Consider the following 20,605-nt stretch of genomic DNA (forward strand, 5'->3'; position numbering starts at 1 on the left):
TGGGTAAGCGTCTTCCTCTGCTTTCCAGTGCTGTTACTCAGTGATTGAAAATGTAGAATGGAGAAACTCATGAGAAACTGTCTTTTAGGTTGGCATCATGTGAAAGAAGGAACCGACCTCCCTAGATCACAAGGGGCCTTGTATAGATGTCTGCATATGCATACTGTAAGCATGCCATAATCTGTCTTAATTAGAGCTCACTGTAAAAATATACTTACCACTTATATTGCAGCTGCCTCAATTTTGGCCAAGTGAGACCTAAATTAGCTTTCTTCCAAGGCTTTCAAGTTTACCTAACTTGTTTCAAATGGACTTGATTGCCAGCATCTTCATCTGTGCAGAAACAGTAAGCAATGCTCCAGTTTGACCAAAGCTGTAGTTGACTTACTATTGGTTTTCTTGGTGTGCTCTGTGCTGATCTATCTGCCCTTTGGCAGTGTTTAGGCATGTCATGAACAAGACATGACGCAGAAAAGGTGAGAGGACATGGACTTGTATTATCTTTTTCTGTAAAAGAAATGTTTTGTCCTGTTTTTATAATTATCTCACAGACTATGTAAAAGGAACATTTTTCTATCACTTTTTACCTGTCTGATTGTGTTGCAGATGTTGTGGGAAGTGGGTGCTATAGCAGAGGGTGGGGTACTCTGAAATTAAGCAGGCCAGCAAAACATTTCCCACTGGCCTTGTGCCATTTCCTACACTACCGAGCTGCAACAGGAAAAGTACTGTAGGAGCACAGTGCCAGTGGAATGATTTTATCTAGTCTCGGGCTTGACAATGTAGCACTGGTCAAGTTCTGGAAGATAGCCTACCTGAAGCGTGTCATCTTACTCTGAAGCCAGTGTGCTATCACCTCCAACTTTCCTAGGAAGGGAACCACTACCCTAGAAAACTTCATTTCTGTTAGCTTGGCCTGAAAACCTGGCAGCAGAGCTGGTCTGAATAACTGGCTTTTCTTTTTGCTTTGGCTTTGATCTGAACCAGTGAACAAACACTGCAATTCAGCCTGAAGTCAACTGAATTGATTCTGTTTCCAAAATAGAAGAAAAACATCGCCTTTCACGAATACAATTATTTTCTTTCTGGTGCTCGTAAACAAACAAAAATAAACCAACACCCTTCCTCCTGCCCAAGGATTCAAATCCATGTTTCCTGTTGCCTGGAGAGTGCCCTCATCTCTAGGCTGGCTTGCTTGGAGATCTGTGTATTTTATTATGTAAAGCAATGGCAGCATAAAAGTCTGAGGACAAACTGCTCTGGAAGAACCTACAGCCTAGCAGGTGACCCATCTTGTTTAACAATCTTGAACCAAGAATCCACCGCCACTGTCTTATTTCAGCCTGTTTGCTCTAAGTGTTGACAGTGCCAGCAACAGGTCTGGTGATCTAACCCTGAAAATAGAAAGCAAGCTGGCTTGTGAAACTATCATCTGGCAAATCTGACATAGTGTGAAAATTTTGGAATCGCTGATTTCAGTTTCCGTAGTGATTTTCTTCTGTGTTTGTACGGGTAGCAATGTTTGCTTACCTCCGCGTAACACTACTCAATCTACGAGGCTTTTCACCTTTGAGGTGATAACAAGGAATTGTGTAACTAGTATTGACAGATTCCACTTTTCCTCCATGCAAAACGTAATCCTAAACCAAAGAACCCTTTGCGTGTGAGCCAGTCAAGCTCCATTGTTGTTAACACACATTTATTTTTTCATGCTGAAGCGTCTGTGAATGAGTACAGCTACACGTTTGTAAGGTGCTTTGTGGCTCAGTGGTTCTGCATGACCAGACTGTGTCTGTCAGGTCAGTGTAACTCTGCTGTGATTTCTCTGAGGAGAAATGTGCCAGCGTGCTCATGGTGTTCGGAAGCCCCTGCAGCCTGAGCACACTCCTGTGCCACTGCCTGGGCAGAGCCTGCATTAAGCTTGTGGATCCTGTGCTGTGCCTGGGTCTCGCCACTCTGGACACAACTACGACCTGGATGTGATTCAAAGACCTCTTTTACATTTGAGCACAGGGAGCTTACTGCGTGGTCACCAGCACGGTAAGGTGAAGGATGGATACCTCACCTGGACAGCTACTGTGATACACCACCAGAGAGCTGGCACCAAGGGGGGGTTTGAACAAGGTAAGTGGTGCTTCCCTTCCCACTCCAAGGCCTATTTCACAGCAGTGTCCCTGCCCCTACATCGCTAAGTTACCGTTAAAAAAAAAAAAAAATGAATTGGTTTGTGATCCTGGTTACATTTGCAGAGCAGGAAACTATTCTGGAATTTGCTCTCTTGTAGGAGCACCCATCTGGGCAATGTTCAATCTGTAAGCACGTGGGTGGGAGCAGTTGTTACCTCCCTGCTTTCTTCTTACAGTTTGAGAAGTCATTTTCATGGTTTTTGAATTGTCAAACTTCTAAAAAAAAAAAATGTAGCAGGGCTTTAACATTTTAATAGTTAAAATAGCCCTAATGATGTAAAACTAGCTCTTCCCCATTCCCATTTGCAGACCCCCTTAAAGTTAGTCCCTATGATCTAAACAGTCTGAGGACTATCTTTGTTACAAACTCCAAGATTTAAACATGTAACTGCATTACTCTGGTAGCAGGCAAATCGTAAAGTAAACTTGTCCAAACTGTCACTCAAGAAACTCTCCACGGGTCCAACCTTCTCCTGCACCTCCCTTGACAAAGTCTGTTAATGATGATGCTAAGGCTGTTCCAAAACCGACATGTCCCAGCTGATAAATACTTCTTGCTAGCAATACACTGATCTTTATCCTTAAGAATTAAAACCACAGGGTGGACAGATCAGATGACCATCTACTCTGGGTTCCACTAGCAACAACGTAAGCTTAAGGGAAGGTAGGAAAAAAAGAGGAAACTTACAATGCCAATATTCTTCTGAACATATCCGTTAAGAAGCAGTAGCATCTCTCCCCTCCGTAGCATTCAGTGGATTGTTTTGCCATGAATTCGCCACGGCACCTTTAAAACCGATGTAAAATCTTGGAAGTTATGGCTTCCTGGAGCAAGGATTTGCACAGCTTAATGTTCTAAGTGCTTCCTTTTAAATCTGCCATCACTGTCAAGTTATTTACTTGACACCACTTAATTCTTGCTATTTAGCCTTGGCCAGTATTAAATCTCAGTGATCAAAACAAACTGATTTGAAAACAGTTTTCCATCTCGATTTTGGTGAACTTTGCACATGCTTTCCAGCTGTATTTCAGTGATGGCAGTAAGTGGTATTCAATTAAATTGTGTGCGGGAGAGGGAATAATGTCTTCCAATACAGTAAAAATGCACTTATGGATACTGTTTCTTTGAGTATCATATAACAGAAAGTATTTGCAGTGATATGGGTAAAGTAGTTAGGTCTCAGCACCCTGTCCTTCTGCTCCCTGACTGCATATTCTGTAATTTTCTAGCACAGGGAGGTGCAAAGCTAACTTTATACAGTCATATACACTGGTTTAAAAAATCTTTAAGCTCTAACAGCTTTTTCTACAGCAGAGTGACCACTGTGATGGGCTATTTTATTTTTTTGATGATATACAGTGCACTCAGTGACTCTCAACACCACGCCTAGGATTTTAGATATCCCGTTGTCATAAAGTTGTGAATGAGGTTCAGCGCAACCAGAAGCTGTTGTTAGCCTTGATGTTAAGAAAAAAAGACTTTTTTTTTCCTTAAATTTCTGCAGTATTTGTTGTATGTATCTGTAAAGCATGATCAAAGCTCCTTGTGAGTCTCTCCTGAATGAACTTAAAAAAAAAGTGCTTTACAGCTTTATGCTATAAAGAAGGTGTTTTGAGCTGTGATGGGTGCCTAGGGATCTCCATTTTCCCCTATCTGACACCCACTATGCTGGAGACTGCTCTTTGCTGGCAAAACTGCTTAGCAATCTTCCAGGGCCTCTCTAGACACAATCCCTGGCTCACAGGCTATTTCTGTGGTTCCTTGAGACACAGGGAAGATAAAAAAAAAAAAAAGGAAAGGAAACAAAATCAGCAACAGATCAGTAGGAAGGAATATTAGACTCGTGGAAAAAATTAGGTTGGAGAAGGTACCTGGAGGTCAGGTAGTCCAGCCTCCTACTCCAAGCAGGGCTAACTTCCAAGTTAAAACAGGTTGCTCAGGAGCTTGTCCAGCTGAGTGCTGAAAGTCTGCATGGATGGATATTCTGCACCCTCCCTTGAATAACCTGTTCCTGGCAAAGAATTTCGTTTTTCCAGAAGAGTAAGTAATTGGCACTTCTGTGCTAAAACTTAGGACTGTTGCAATGTGCATGTCTGCTGGTGATAAAGTATTTCACAATATCAGGAAAAATCTTTGTGTTATTTTGTATTGTCTTGGCAATAAGCAGTCACATGGACTTAAACTGAACTGAGGGGTCAGATAAAAAAAAATAAATCCATCTGTAATGACTATCAGAGGATGGGAGGGGGGTTTTTGGCATCAGGATATAGATACTGACTGGCATAGTGGTTAAGGTTGAACAACGTAATACACAGAGCAACTGTTGTGAGATTAACTTGGCATTTACTACACTTGTTTCTTAGGCCAATGAAGTTCTCACAAGTGTCCTTGTTCAATACCTACATCGCTGACAGGGAATTATGAGTGCCACACCACGCATGAAATCTGTACAGGACTTTAATTTAAGCAGGACAGTGAATCTGGGAGTAATGCAGGAAGACTGTGAAGTTAGTAACAGGGACAAGAGTAGCAGTTGATTTTTGTCATGAAGCAAAGGTGATTCTGAGAGAGAATGGGAGAAATGGCTGTTCATAGAGATTTGAGCCCAGAGAGATGAGAGGGCAGGGAGGTGCCTGCAGGGCAGACCCAGTGGCATGGGGAAGGTAGCAGAAGGGGTCCCACCTCCAGGGGCTGTGGGAAGAGCTGGTACCCGCTGCCTGAGCCCAGAGACCCTTCCCTGCTCCTCTGAGGACCTCCAACAGGAAGGGAAAGAAAGCCTGCTGGATGTCCGAGAGAGGGCACTGCTGCCCTGCTTTTGGGATAAGCTGAACCTCTCGAAGACAGAGAAAAAGCCATATAAGCCCTGCCTAGTTAAATGAATCACACAGTGCATCCAGGCGGACTGCTGCATCCTGACTGTGGCTCTACCACACCGCATGGTTTATAACAGCATCTTTAGACATAATCAACTATTATGAAAAGCTGCCTTCTCTCTATCTGTATAGAGTCCACTGCAGAATTAAGATGTTCAAATAGAGGGAAGTAGGCTGCATCCTTTTGAAAAAAAGCACATCAAACAGGCAATAAAATGTCTCCTTCAGTGAGGCAGAGAGACCATGGAGAGCAATTGCTGAAACAGCAGAATCTAATGCTCGAAGTGGTACAATTTAGAAAAAAAAGTGGTTTTGACAATGATTGAAGTGAAAATTAACCATTTAACAATTGTGTGTAAAATGCCTAGTAAAGTCATTTGTGTGGCGGCACTTTTATCTGAAGTAAACTGCATAACTGATGCAGGATTTTACATCAAGTGCCAAAGGACGGCCTTTTAGTTAGCAAAATATATGTTCATTTTAAAAAGACAGAAAATTTTAATTTCATCTTGAAAGCTGTAAGATTGCTTAAGTGGGTCAATTAATTACACAACACAGGTGCTCTGTAGAGCCAGTGAGAATTAGCTGCTTTGCATAACAAGAATTCCTATAAGAAACATAAAGAGCACAACAAAGTATGCTGAAAACAAGTTTATTTATCAAATAATAGAAAGTGAAGTATAAAAAAATCAAATAGCCAGTTTTGTCTCACTCTTTCCAAAAAAAAATAATTTGAAATCTGAGACAAATACGGGGAAATAGATTTACAAAAATCTTTGTACAAATTTTCAAAAACATATGTAACCTTGGAAGCATTAAAATATACCAAAGGAGAAACCAAACAATCTTTCGATGTACCAATAAAATCTGAAGTCTCTTTAAGTATTCTTTAAATTTCTTTCTATTTTTTTTTAGTCCAAAGCATCAATCACAAAATACTAAGACCAGATCCACAACATTTAAGGCTCAAAAGCAAATGGTACATCAATATTACAACGAAACCTTCCTGAGATGTACTAACCTCATTCAGTCTAGTGTGTATCTATCTGTTCTGCACTTTCCTCAGGTATATTCCTAATCTAAAACGATCTTCCTCTCATGTTCCCAACACAATCTGGAAGACCTTAAAGCCTTCTTTGTTCCCCCTTGCCAAAATCAAGTGCGAATGTTTCATTTACAGCGAGACAAACACACATGGGGTTGAGTCTCAGTCTGTAGCTAAAGAAGATTTCTCGGTTATTATTGATGTTCTTCATTGTTCCTCAGTAAACCAGCTCAGTAAGTATTTATAGCTGCTGAGATCTCCCAGAAGAATGCTTTGGTACTCTGTGTTCAGACAGCTCATAGAAATATTTTTACTACCTGTTCCCTTTTTTTTTTAGCATCTTTGAGTTTTTCCTTGGTTCAGCCTCCTCTTTATGTGGCCTCTGTAACTTCTCTCTGAAAAAAATAAACAATAAAACAAAATTGTAGACCAAGTTTTTCAAAGGCTACAATTCTGTCTTAAACTAAATTCATTTTGATATAAGAAGAAAGGCACTTGCTATATGACTATAACTTTTGCACTCACTGTTTTCAGCTGCCTCTGTTTAGGCTGCCAGAACAAAGTTGCATAAAGATCAATGTTCCTTTGTTGCGTCCCTGTTCCCTACACACGTATCCCTTGTTGGCTGTGGGAAAGGAGTGTGTGAAAAGGGTTGATGCCATCAGGGAAAGGAGCCATCTCCTAAAGTCAGTCCCAGGCTGAGGTCACTCAGGGGATAAATACTTTTCCCCAAAGGCCTGTGGCTCCTGAGAACCAACTGTTTGCTTTGCCTGTCAACAGGATTTTCTCTGCTCAATATATCAAGCCCCAGTGACCAGCTGGCTGGTTTGATCTGCCTGTAGTAATCAGCTGGCATCTTTCAGGTTTGTAGCCATTTCTTCTCCTCTAGTTAGCACCCCAGCATAAGCCAACTGAAACATCTATCAAGAAAATCATTGTTAGAACTGCTACCCTCATCAGCCAAAGACTGGCGCTTTCCTTTGTTCATGAAATAAAGGTGGTAGTTGAAAGCCTAAATACCACAGGCCATATTTTGGTTGCTACAAGTCAGCCTAGTTCCACTGGATTCAATTGTCTGTGCTGATTTATGCTGTCCGTGACTCAGGTTTTTAAAAATCTAATTAAAGGAAATTTGGAAACAGTATTTCTCATTTCTCTACTTCAGAAGTTATTTATAAAATACATAACAACATAGACAAGCAAACTCAGATGATTTTCGAACATTTAAAGAAGAATATGGGAAAAAAGGTCAAGTACATGTGAGAAATAAGTGTTAAGGAAGATCAGCTAGTGTAGGTGTTATATTTTAGTTTTGATTGGCATACCTGCTTGTGAAGTAGATGTTTTACTGCTTTGTGTAAACAGTTTTTTTTCACAAGCCCTTTTTTATAGCCTCTACTGTACCTGCATAAACTGGACTTCAGTCCAGGAGGCTCTTGAATATTTTCACAATAATTATCTTTGTCTTCTGATTCTGGAGAGTGAATGCTCCTTCTTTCTGTTTTTTCCCCTGAATTACCAAAGATATGAGGATTAACAAATAAATAAATAAATCACAGATATTACAGCTTGTTTGGTTTTGATTAATTTAAAGCAAAATGAACCAAAACACTAATTTCTAGCACAGTAGCACTTTATACATAAAAATTATTACAAGAAAATCACTCAACTTTACATTAATCTAGAATATTGTTTTTTGACTATAAGTTCTCACAGAGTAGACTTCAACTTTCAAATTTGCTGCAGGCTGATGTAAGTGTCTGCAAGGTGCAACCACTGAAAGCGCTATCATACATTTTCTTAGCAAGTAATTGAAAATGGCTCCTTACCACTAGCAAACAGAGGTACAGTCACTACATCATTTTATGTGATTTGAAGCAGTACACTGAGATGTTAAAAAGTCACTGCTTTTAGTGTCCTGAGCCAAGCTTCCACATGTATCCCTAGGGTCACTGTGCATACCAGGACAAACAGCTCTGCACGCTTGGAAAAAACTGACTGGGGAAAGAGATTCAAAATTGTCCAAGTGAGTGAGTTGCTTTTCCCTTTCAGACACTTATCTCACCTTTCAGCATCTTTCAGGTGTAATGCAAAATGTCTCCTTTTGATAATGACAGGATGATTTCATGGCTCAAAGGATGAGAGTATGTACACCCCATTCCAACTATGCATCAGGGAACACAACTGCTATTCTGACAATCTGTCCCTAAGTATCTCTTGAATAATAAAATAGTCTAATCTGTTAAACCTGCAACAAATTCATATAAATATTTCAATCTTCCTGATTCAGTAAGATTTTACTTTTGAGTATGTGTGTGGGATGGCTGATTCTTCCATTCTACCATGAGAATGAAAGCTGGGCGATTCAGTCCTGCTATCCTCCCAGAAACCTAGTGATCAAGGTGAACAGAGACCTTTTTAAAGAACATGATAAGGACATGAAAAATAATTTGAGACTGAACAAGGCAAAGCCTTACCTCAATGGACGAAATGTGGTCTATTGGCTAAAAGACAGGTTTGGAGTCAGCAATGGAGACATTTACTTGTGGTTCAGCTACAGGCAACCCACATGACCTTGGAAGGTCACTTTACTTTTCTACACCCCAATTCCCTCATCTATTAGGGACATGGCACTGATGGAAAAAAATATCTCTCCTAAAGCTCTATCTTGTCATATTGCACTGTATGAACCAATTAAGTGGAATGATGTGTTTTTAAGACAATCCAGGATCGTACCAACCTGCTGGCTTGCTCCTTTTGGAAGGCTGCTTCTTCACAGCGACTGGAATTCGGGCCAGCGCAGCCAACTCAGTAACAAAGTCCTGCTCGGCATTCTACATGCAAGGATAAAGCAGCAGTCAGTTAACACAAAACGTTTTGATTCTGGTTATGTTATTCTACACATGGCATGACAAAAAAATGGTTATGTCATTGCGGAAGCACATGAAACAATGTGAACACACTGGGGATGTGTTTACTACTGGAAAGGGATTCACTGAGGACAACAAAATACAGTGTCCCATTAAGCACTCAGCTCAAACATGCTGAGTGCATGTGTGTGATGAAGAGTAGGAGATCTGCTGTGCAACCTGGCTGGTTGCGACTACCTGGCATTTGGGCCTGATCCTCCTTGTCGTGGCTGTGAACTCAAGCACACCGATGTACTAATAAGGAGGTTGAACAGTCTCCATCTGATTAGACAGAGATGTTCAAGTAACCAAAATGCGAGCCTGTACTCACCATAGACATGATGCAGAACTGTCAATAGATAAGATAAAGAATATAATGCCCCCACCCAAGTCCCAGGTTCTCTGTAGTATATGGTTTCAAACTGTTAACTGTCCACATGTGTTGCTGGGGTCTGAGCCATAGCTTCAGGGGTGGAAACAGTTGCGAATCTTAGCATTAATTTCAACTGGGCCAGTGAAGAGACCCTTACAATCTGTCAAACAGTAAGAGTCAAAACAACAGATGTTTTGTCATTGACTGGTTCAGATCTGTGAGTCATTTTATCGTGATTTACCCTCAGCTGATTCTCCAGCTCTGTTTCTAGGTGATGCAATCCCTGCAGCTTCTGTTTCAGAGACTCCAGACGAATCTGCTGGTGCAGTTCAAATTGACTCAGAACCTTCTTTTGCTGCAGCATCATCCTGGTAAAGGGAAATTTTAAAGTACCTTTGTTGTTCAGTTCAAGGGAGGAATACAATATTGGTGAAGGGCATTTATAAGATTTTGTAGAGAAAAAGGCAGTATCAGCCCAACCAGTCTCTGCTGGGACAAATAATTTTGCTGTAGATTTTTAATTAGCTTTACTTATTTTAATAACCTGCCTGCACCACAGAATACAAGCTCCTTTCTAAGGGTGGAGCAGTTTGGGTCATCCACGCCTGGACTTTGGGAGCTGGAGTTCAGCTCTCACTTTGAAGTTTGTTTTCAAAATCATTGTATGTTTTCTGCAATGAATCAAGTCACTTTTCCTATCTGCTTGCCAAAAAGACAAGCTGTTAGAAGATCAGGTGTGAGGATAATGGATTAAGAATTAGGCATCTCATTCAGGGCTCTTCAGTACCAAGTTGACACTGAGCCAGAAACATGATAATCTGAAACCCAGTGTTGTGAGCATTGACAACTATATTCATTGCTGGTTTTATTGTGCTTGTTAAGGATTAATATTAATATTAATACAGTAGAACCTGAATGGCTGCAACTTTGCTGAATCTGTAATTCTTCTGTTCTCTTGCCTGATCTACCTTGAAGCAAAACTGTCAATCACCCATCGCATTCCTCAGGGAAGGAGATAACACAAAACGTTTCTGACATTTACACATACTGCAGTTGCTATTGTAATGGTCAATGCTCACAGAAGGTTAGCTTTCAAAATTTGTTCTTTGAACTCACACTCATAACCTTCCATCAAGGGCAAAAGCAAATAAAAAATTCTGCTGAGTTTAACAGGAGTTAGATAATTAATAGAAATTTTGTCATTGATTTAATGCACGACTGGGATTTGACCCTAAAAGAAATCAGAATGGCAACAAGAAACTGAATTTGATTACTAATTGTTATGAGACCAGCTTAGATAAAAAAATTGTTACATTTTTACTGCTTGCATGAAGCCCAATTTAATTGTATTTTATTTTAAGGTACTAGAACAGGTTATGGGAGAAAAAATTGAGACAACAGCTAAAAGTGAATTTGTATGTCAGAATAAACGATGAACTTGATAATGAATACTTAACAGATCTTTTCTGAAGCCCTTTGTTAGATGAATCTATTTCTATACTAATTCAAACAAGGATGAAAAACAGAAAGTGGGCAATAATTTCTTTCAATTTAGAAGTAGCAGAATGTCTAAAAAAGAATGAACCTCTTTACAATGACAAAATTGCACAGGCTGTGTTATTTTGGATAATAAACCAAGAGTAAAGAAAATAAAAGGATTACAAAAATACATTATGTGCATGTCATTTTGAAAGTCCTTCAAACTTATATAATACAGCTTTTTATGACAACTTATTCCTTTGTATTGTCAGTGCTTTTTGTCTAGAGTCTAAATTTCAAAAAATAAATAATGTATTAAACATGATTTTTATTTAACATTTGTGGCAGTCAAGCCTAAATTTTGTGCAACTAATCTTGACTGTCCAAAGGCATTCAATGAAATTTTGCCATTTTGATATTATTTATGCTTCAAAAATGCTATCTTCATTATGGTATATTTACCCAACAGCAAATTAATATATATTCTTGGTTTTTAAAGCAGAAACAATGGAATGTAATGAATTGGACACCATCAGCTCCCATCCTACATTTGTATTATCTTTTTTTTTTTTTTTTTAATTTGGCATGTGTTTTGGCATTGCTTTTCACTCTCTCTTTTCAAACTGTCTCTATATAGTTCTCCAGTCTGTAATTAATGAGCATCAAAAAGTAATTCTCCGAGATCAAAGCGTAGACAAAATCTGGCAACAGATATTTCTTTTCCATCAGGGACAAAATATAAAATGCAAGCCCAGAACATTTATTCAGCTAGACATTTATATAGATCTGCAAAAAGTCAAAACATTTAAACTGAGTCAGTAGCACTTGTGCCTGCTCTTACCTTTGGTGGACTGTGGATGATATGTTCAGGATGCCTTTGGTCTGTTCTTCTTTCAATGTCTGTTCATTCTCTTCTTTCTTTCTAAGTCTGTTCCTTTCATTTCTTTCTGCTGAAATAATGGTTTAGTAAAATCTTCTGCTCAAAACTACAAACCTTGCTTTGAGTTCTGGCAACCTGACAATTTATGCCTTTCATCAGCACAAATTAATTCCTGTTCTAGGTAGTCCTTCCAAAGTCACTGCTCCTTAGAGATCTCAAGTACTTCTTACATCCACTTGCTCTGCCACTGTGATTTGCTGAAACATCAGACAGTAAGTTGTGCATTGTTAGCTGTGATGGTAATGTCAGGGAATTGTTATTATTCTTATCTGCTTCTCCCACTAAGTGATTGATTAACACAGAATTCAAAGGAGACATTTTATGAAAACACCTTAATGCCTTAAGCAAAAACTGAAATTTCTAAATGAAAACTGCCAAACAAAAAAACCCTCACCTCTGAGGCCACTTAGTCCTGGGAATGCCTAACTTAACTATGCTTCCCCTTGTTTGAAGGGGAAGTAATTTTGGAAGTTCTGCTTGGTGTTTATCTGCTGAGCAGGGTCCTGAGTCTTGTCTTCAAAGTCCTGCCTGGTAGCAATCTGCCAGATACGACCCATTTCCTCACACCTACTGCTGTGGACCACTGTTTTTTTCTAAAATACAGGAGGGAGATGGATGGGTATATAACAAATTAAGGTATATAACATTTATATGGGGGGCATCCAACTTTTTCTGAATGCTGGGAGAGGATGGCAGGCACCTCTGAGGTTGACATTGTATTTGGTGAGGGGAATCACTCTCTCGTTGTGGTAAACGTGCTTGAAAAATCACATACCAGATTAGGCCCTTCTAAAAATTAAGAAACGTGTGTCCTGCCTCCTGGGTGGATGGCAGGGCATAGAGGGTCTGGCTGTGCCCAGGGGCAGCACTTCAGGCTGTTAAGAATCACAGGGAGAAATTTAAGTGCTTCTGGGGGCCATACAACAGCTGAAATGAGAAAGACATGCAGTCTGCATCACAAATTAGGACTCAGGTTAAGAAAGGACTTATGTGAACTAAACATCAGAGACCCTCATTAGACCCACTGCTCACTCCTCCTAATGGAAAAGCTACCAACAAAGCAGAAGGAGTTGAAGGAGCTGTTACAGAAAAACCGAGCCACTTTAGAGTATGCACATATATGTTTGCAGTATTTTTTTCACTGTACCAGTTCATCTGACCTTTCAGTTTCAGCTTGGTTTCTCTCTGGTCACCCAAATCTAAAACACGCCTGCTTTTATTATCAACATAAATTCTCTCATCTTCCCCCATGCCTGTAGGCTTACACTGCAGCAAGAAAGGATTTTATTTTTCCTCAGTTGAAAAGAAAATGTGCTCTTTTAGTAGCTGCTTACACACTTAATTTTCTTTCTCATAGTTCATGGAACATCAATGCACTGAAACAACAATATATCCACACAAACAGTAGGAGAAAGAAATGATCTAAAAGAGCAATTACCAGGCTGACTGTGGCTCTAGTGACTGGTATTCCAGGTCTCACAGGCTATTTGGGAAACCAGTAGACAGCAATACCAAAATGCCAATGAAGCAAAACATTCAAGTATGTAATGATACCGGATCAGCTCAGTTCACGTCAGAGGAGTGTTCTGGAACAAGCTTCTTTTGTAGTTCCTGCTTAAAGCAATCCACATCGAAGGGATTTTAGACTCTGCTTGTAGTCGGCTGAATCAGGGCCAAAGAAGTCTTCAGAAAGACTTCGTGAGAACTTGAGTAACTGGATGCCTTGTTGGCTGCCGATGTCTACAACATAGATCATCAAAAATCCCTGCACAGATTTTGCCTAACCCTTTTATTTCAGCTTCCAATATTAAAGGCTTCAAGGTCCACAACAAAGGGCACTGCAAAACACATGGGTTCTCCTGTAACCAGTAAGCATAGCTATCTATTAACTGGGGCTCATGAATCTTTCCTACCCAAGTATGCCTTATCTCTGGACCCAAGCCTTGAGTGGATAGGCCTGTTTCTCTTCAAAAATTCTCTTTTGTGGTTAAAGAATCAAATTTATTTAAACTTGCTAACTTTCATTTTGAAAACAGTTTTTATTTATCCACTCCACGTGTCTCAAATACTTAGTCTTAGATGCTATTGCCATTCTACTAACTCGCTATCTTCATTTAATGCCAACAGCCTTCATCCAGGGGAGGGGAGAGTGTTTACAGAAGAAATCAATAATTACAGCTTGCTTTTTTTCCTGTCCTAAAGGAACTGAACAATTAGAAATAATTTCAAGAAAAAGAGCCCGTGTTTCTGTGGGATCCAGGAGTTCATAAACCTCATCAGCAGTTTCACAACTTGTGAGAGGGTCATAGTTGACAGTTAAGAAATAATGCAGAAGTTCATACGTCATTCCAGGATAGGAATGATTGACTTTTTGCTGATCCTCCCATGAATCTTCTCTATTGCAGAGAGAACAACATTTCACTGAGTCAAAAAAGAGAATCTCCTTCTTAAACTTGAGGGCAGCCACCTCAGAGGAAGCAGACTGTCTGCCAATGATGCTTATGTTTTCTAATGTGGGAGCGAGGACTGAAGACACAGATCTTCCCCATTATAGGAGAAAGGTCCAACTTGTAGACTCCAGTCATATACCCTCTCACTTTCCCTATCAGCATTTAATCCATTAATTCATTTTAGTTTCATATATAAATATAGTAAGTTGAACTGTGCTCATGGTAGAGGTTGGATGTACAACCTAAGACTTGTACAACTGTCGCATTCTAAATCCTTCTGCCTTGTGTTGAGCTTTAGAGCACCAGAAAATCAGTTACTGGTGGTTGTGACGGTGGTAGTATCTCTGATCTTAGCTTGGTGAATCAGAATTCATGGTTAAACTATAATCTCTGATACTAAGTCATTATTCTATGTGTGGTTATACAAACCTTGAGTAACAACATCCTGCGTCTATGACTGCAATTCAAGAAATTATTGATGATAATAGCTCTACTACTTTTCCTTCAAAGATGGAAATGGACCTACACATTTATTTTACTTTGTTGTTTGATTTAAAATAATGTATTTCTGTAATCTTTATGAGATCTTTACAGCAATAAGAAAATGAATTTATCTACTACAAAACAAGTATTATCTTACAGTTAATATCATACATACCTTGTAAGGATTTCAGTTGCTGAATTTTTTTCCCTTCATAGCCTTCCGTGATTTTTCCTACCTGCTGGTAGTAGTTTTGCACCAGTCTACTGATATTACTGCTGGTCCCATATACACTTTCTACAGCAGCTTCCACCAGCCTCTCCTGCAGTAGACAGTACAAGCAATGATTCATTTTCTAAGTCAAACACTAGGTGCTTTGATCTGCCTAAAACTGAACACCAAATTTAATCTTTAATGTGCATAAAAGATTGTGAATTTTGTGCTTTAAAAAAGTTACAAACTGATATCCTGGAAAACAGGTATTTCTATTCATCCATGGAACATTTCAACATGAAAAATTACAGTAAAATCTTTCTCAGCTACATCTGGGAAGGGACCATTCTTCTGTCTGTTCTATCTCCATAGCCCATTTTGCACGTCAACCCGACTGCCGGTAAAGTAAATCAATATATGTGTAGTTCTAGTACAATTTTCCTTTATACAGAAAATCCAAATATTTGCAACAACTGCATTTATTAATCTATGAATTGACTTTCATTTTTATGTATTTATCTACAAGATAATTTAATCTATTTACTATATCCATTAAGCTGTTAATATATGAATACTATTAATTAACTTCAAAATCTTTATCAATAGGTAATTCTCCATTTCTTCCTCATGTTTGTGATTTTCTGTCATCAAGAACTTTCCATTCTTTTTATGTTCTGAGGTTTGGTTTAGGAAAACCTCTTCTGACTGCTCCAGTGAGTCCCTCAAAAATACAGTAAGTTGACATTGGTGTTAAGTTTGTAAATAGACAGCAAGTTATCTTCAGTTTTAAAACAGGTTATAATGTTCTCCTGTTGATACTTCTAGACATAGGGTAATGCATATATATAAGGTTGCCATCCAATTTATTAAAGTAGTACTCAATTTGTTAAGAAAGCTGCTGTTGAACAATTCCATACCTTGAAATCCTGTTCGTCATCTGATTTCTTTTTTCCAGCTTCCTGTCGGGCATGCTGTAGCAGTGTCCGCCCAATCACTTGCTCCATGTGTTGCTGAAGAAACTGAAGAGCTTCTTGCATTTCTGTGACTAACTGCTGGTGAAATTCTAAATGGGTTTGCTGCGTTTCTTCCTCAAGCTTCTCTTCCTCTTCCAAAATGTGGGACTCCTGGTAATCAGACAAAATGATAGCAGGCACTGCCGTTTAAATGCGTTCACAAATTTAGTCAGCATCACTGTAAAAGAAAGTCCTACAGCCACTCAGAATGTTACTATTTTAATACTTAATCTCATTTCCAGCATAAGTCAGTACAGTCACTTAATTCCAGTATAATTTCTTTATATAATAATTATCAAGCGTAATGCTTAATTCCAGTATAGTTCCAGTACAGCCACTTAATATATTTGTCTTGGCACCAAAGCTATTGTCTCTGTCATGATATGTACAACAGTTATATCCTGTCCAACTAGTCATTTCCACATGATGCATTCCTGTTTTTGTGTTCTGTACTGTTGAATTGGGTCTTATTTCCATTAAAAATACAAACGATCAAGCTCAAATACCCTGACTCCAGTAAGGGATAGTTGTGGATACCTTGATAAAGAGCAGAAGAACAAGGCAAGCATGCAGTTATGTTTCTGGAACACTCTAACAGTTTTGGGGTCTACCTGAGAAAAACTTGGCATATTTGTATTTCCAGCCTTTCATGAATGTGCTTAATAGCACTTAGAGACCACTTGCACTCTGTGTACCTGGTGAGTTCTGTGGCTTAACATATTAATTTTGAACCTGTCATCTAGTAGCTTTGCTTGGTGTTCTCTTGTTCTTTTATTAGAAACAAGAAATCAGAAACAAGTGAAAAATTGTTCCCTACTTACATACTTTATGCCAGTTTTAAAACTTATGACACTTCAGAAGATGCATCTTCTTAAGGCTTTCAGTCCCTTGAGTCCTTTGGACCATCCATTTTCTATGCTTCTTTTTAAACTCACTTTCACTCCAAACTCTCTTCAGCACACAATAGGACACACCAGAATAACCTGCTCTTTCCTTCTTATGTGTATCACAGTCTTCCACAGATTGCCTTCTATTGAGTTGCTGATGTCTCTCTTATACTAATACTCTCATTTAAGCCTAAATATAATTAAATTATTCTGGGGGATTCAACACTACCTATTTGATTCCCTCTTGGAAATAAAAAATGCAAGTAGGAAAAGAACCTGCTCTGCCCACATTCATCTGTGGAAAATAATGATGTCCCTATTAATGCTGGCTATTCTGACATGTCTTCATTTATAGCTCAGACATGTTTTTGACATTTTTTAAAGACAGATGAAATATCATTAAAATTATTCTCTCTCTTTTTTTTTTTTGATCATGTCATTCTGACCAAGGTAGGATTTCATAGTGGTATTTTCCTGAATAAAGTTTACATTTTATATGAAATAAACAGACTGGCATAACATTATCTACACTAGCCTAAAATTGGAACAAACTTAAATTAAATTTAGTTAAAACAACACAGTATGTCTTAAACTCTGTTTGAGTGTCTGCAAATTAACCTCTTCCTTAACTCCTTATACATTGGTTCTAGTTTTGGAAGTTGTTCCTAACATTTTTTGTCTTGCTGACTTTTCACAGTTCCACATCTAGGCTCTACTTGTTTGGCAGCAAGGATCTTATGTGTGTATTTTTAGGATGTCTTTGTGAGACTGGTTTTAGCTGGCCTTGGAAAGAGGCTGTAATGGAGAGAGACCAAAATAACAGTAATACCTGTGGACATTTCATTTTTCTAGGGAACACAGTGATTGAATCAATTAATGTCCCTGCGGGAACTAAGTGAGATGTAACAGTGGAAAGCACACAAATGCAGAAACAAGAGGAATGCAGTCACATGCATTTGTATTTTATTTTACTTCTTGTGAAGGTTAATGATATTTTGAGATTTTCACACTTAAGAGGAACTACTTTGATAGAAGTATCAAATATGAAACTGGCAGCAGACAGAATTTCCTTATTCCTCTTTCAAGAAGAGAATTAGCGTTCACGTTATGCACATCAAAATTGGAAGGCATACACAATATTAATTCTCTGCTAATTGCACAGTGATGGCATGGAGCACACAGCTACGAGGTGTTGGGTGGGTTCAACCCAGACGTGCAGCAGCACTGGGTTGGGCAGGGGCTAACACTGATGCCAGCTGGGAAGGGTCCTCTGATGCTGACATCAGCAATGCAGTGTTGTTCTAGGTAAGTATCCAGTCCAAGTAAATAAATAACCTACAAAACCTAATATTAACCAGGAAGAGTAACCCTAAAAACACAGTTGCAAATAGATATGAAAGTGACCTGTGGGAATATCAAGTCTAAAAATCTGTTAAATTTTCTCCCATCCTACAGGAATCAGATTCTTTTGAAGGATGTCAGTTGAACAGATGCTGAGCATCTCATCGACAGAGGAGAAAGAAAAGAGAAAAATGAAAAATGACAACAGTATAGAACTTCCTAGGTCTGTTGGAGGAAATAAATAATTTATTCTGATATTAAGAAATTTCCAAGTGCATATAATGATCCCTAGAACAGTTAGTAGGAATTTCTCGTACACTAAAACAGTAACTTGCATAGAAGTCTTTATACATGTTGCCATGATTTGTTTTAATTACTATTTTCATATAAAATTGGTAACCGAATAAGATTGCTATGATAACTTTTGCATTAAAGAAAGATAACACCTATCATAGATAGGCAATAGATAAAATATTAGGGAATTTAAAACTACAACAGGCACACTCTGGTACCTCCTATGTCAAGAGTGGGTGCATTTTTGACAGTATTTTTTGTTTGGAACTTGAACACTTTTATTTTTTGGAGCTCACCCATGGCTACTTCTAATGCCAGACATCAGAGCATATGACTATGGACAAAACCCATCGGGACACTGTACCTACCACTGCCTTCTGCAGCTGCCACTGGTCTTCATCTTGGCAGTGGGAAGAGCCCTTCTGCAGGATGTGCTGCTCTCTGAGCTCCTGAAGCAAGCTCTTCTTCCTGGACATCCTCATGCGGGCCAGAGCTGCCATTCCAATGCTTCGAAGAGTTAACCTTCTCAGTACTGAACACAGCAGGAGCCGGTGTTTTTGCAATATGTAGTTAACAGACCTGTAAAAAAATTCATTAAAAATCAACCAGCTAAGCTGCTTTCTGATTTTGCACACCCATGCTCAGGAAGAGTCATTGCTGAAAGATGACAGCTACTATTCTCTCTGTGACATCTCACACATTCTAAGCATGCCTTACAATGTTTCTCAGGTGTAATGAATGCATAACACTGTGATAGACATATAATTCTGTCACTCTGAAGTTAAATTAAAATAAAAATAGGAAGAAAAAAGATAAATAAGCATCTGTGATTACATTTTTTTTTAAATAAGAGACTTGAAATAAGATTAAAGGAGAATATAATCAGATCTACAGGAAAGCTATTTCAAGCTGAAGAAAATGCATGTCTTGGATTAACAAGGGGGGATGAGACACTGAAGGTGATAGTGTTAGCTGGCAGTGCAGACATGGCTGGAACAAGTTTTTGGTGAATTTTCAAAAGAACACATTTTGAAGTAAATTATGGACAAAATGAACGAAATGTGCTGTGTGCACATTTGGGATGATACTCTTCAAGGCGGGTTTGTGTCTCTACTTACTGTGTGCAACGAGCTCTCTACGTACCGAATCTTGGGCAATGTTGAAGTCAGAGAACATGAAAATGGGAGGCTGAACTGAGAAGTAGATGCAAAATAAAGGAGTGCATTGGCAATAACACCGATATTCCAGATAGTCAAGTCTTTAACTGCATTGATCTTTGATAATGTGGATACTATGATGAATGAAGTCATTTGTTATCTTAATCAAAATAAGGCAGATAACACAAATTTTATTTATCTATCTATCTATTTATTTATTTATCGAGAGGTATGTCTCTCAAAGAGACTTTAGTTGAACAAAGATGAGACAAAACTAAAAGTTTCCTTGGTGAATATAGACAGAGAATGCGAGCCAGGAGTCATTTACATGCAAAGATATGGTCAGTAGTATTGTAATAGCAGAAAGCAAAGGTAAAGGTGAATGACTGAACATTTTATATTGACAGATATCCAACTCCAGCATGAGATACAGAGTACAAAGCGAACTTCGATGTACTTTTGAGATTAGGAATAACTCACAAACATAGGAACAGATATACAGAATGTACATCACTTGACAAATCAAAGAAGACTTTACTTTTGCCTTAACAGGAATCATCATATCTGTCGGCATTTTGTTTTACTACTCAAACTAATACCTACAGAAACTGTCTCTCTGTCTGAGGATGCTCAGAATCCCTCAACACTGCTTTCTGCAATGTGATATATATGGGTTTTTATCTGTGCATGCAGCATTGCAGTTTTACTGCACTGCTTACCGATAAAACCGTACTTACTCATCACTGAGGCAGCCTAGTCTGCTCACGACACCTTGAATTATCTTCTCCTGTTTCTCAGACAGGTGCTTTTGCATCACAGCAGAGAGAGCATATTCATTTATCCATAGCTAAAAGCAGGGAAAAAAATCACAACTGTAAGATACTCTGATTTCAGTGACCATATCAATTATCTAAAGTTGGTTTTGTTTTGTTTTGTTCTGGTTAGAAACAGTAATTCCCCTCT

General features: G+C 38.7%; 1 protein-coding gene across 3 annotated transcripts in view; it reads right to left on the reverse strand.

Moving 5' to 3' along the window:
• Window positions 1–5,696: 5,696 nt before the first annotated feature.
• The window catches only part of EVC (EvC ciliary complex subunit 1), a 54,177-nt gene continuing 39,268 nt past the window's right edge, over window positions 5,697–20,605 (reverse strand). The window contains exons 13-21 of one of the 3 annotated variants that reach the window (XM_048046255.2): window positions 20,380–20,489; window positions 18,854–19,064; window positions 15,868–16,074; window positions 14,915–15,059; window positions 11,708–11,813; window positions 9,629–9,755; window positions 8,846–8,939; window positions 7,510–7,615; window positions 5,697–6,500 (exon numbers count right to left, since the gene is read on the reverse strand). In XM_048046255.2, the coding sequence (XP_047902212.2) occupies window positions 6,419–6,500; window positions 7,510–7,615; window positions 8,846–8,939; window positions 9,629–9,755; window positions 11,708–11,813; window positions 14,915–15,059; window positions 15,868–16,074; window positions 18,854–19,064; window positions 20,380–20,489 (1,188 nt within the window). In that variant the 3' untranslated portion in view covers window positions 5,697–6,418. Of the gene's footprint in view, window positions 6,501–7,509; window positions 7,616–8,845; window positions 8,940–9,628; window positions 9,756–11,707; window positions 12,004–14,914; window positions 15,060–15,867; window positions 16,075–18,853; window positions 19,065–20,379; window positions 20,490–20,605 lie in introns of those variants that run through there. The other 2 variants (XM_013179812.3, XM_066995640.1) reach the window with 2 other exon arrangements.

Source organism: Anser cygnoides, chromosome 4, assembly GCF_040182565.1.
Source record: "Anser cygnoides isolate HZ-2024a breed goose chromosome 4, Taihu_goose_T2T_genome, whole genome shotgun sequence".
NCBI lineage: Eukaryota > Metazoa > Chordata > Aves > Anseriformes > Anatidae > Anser > Anser cygnoides.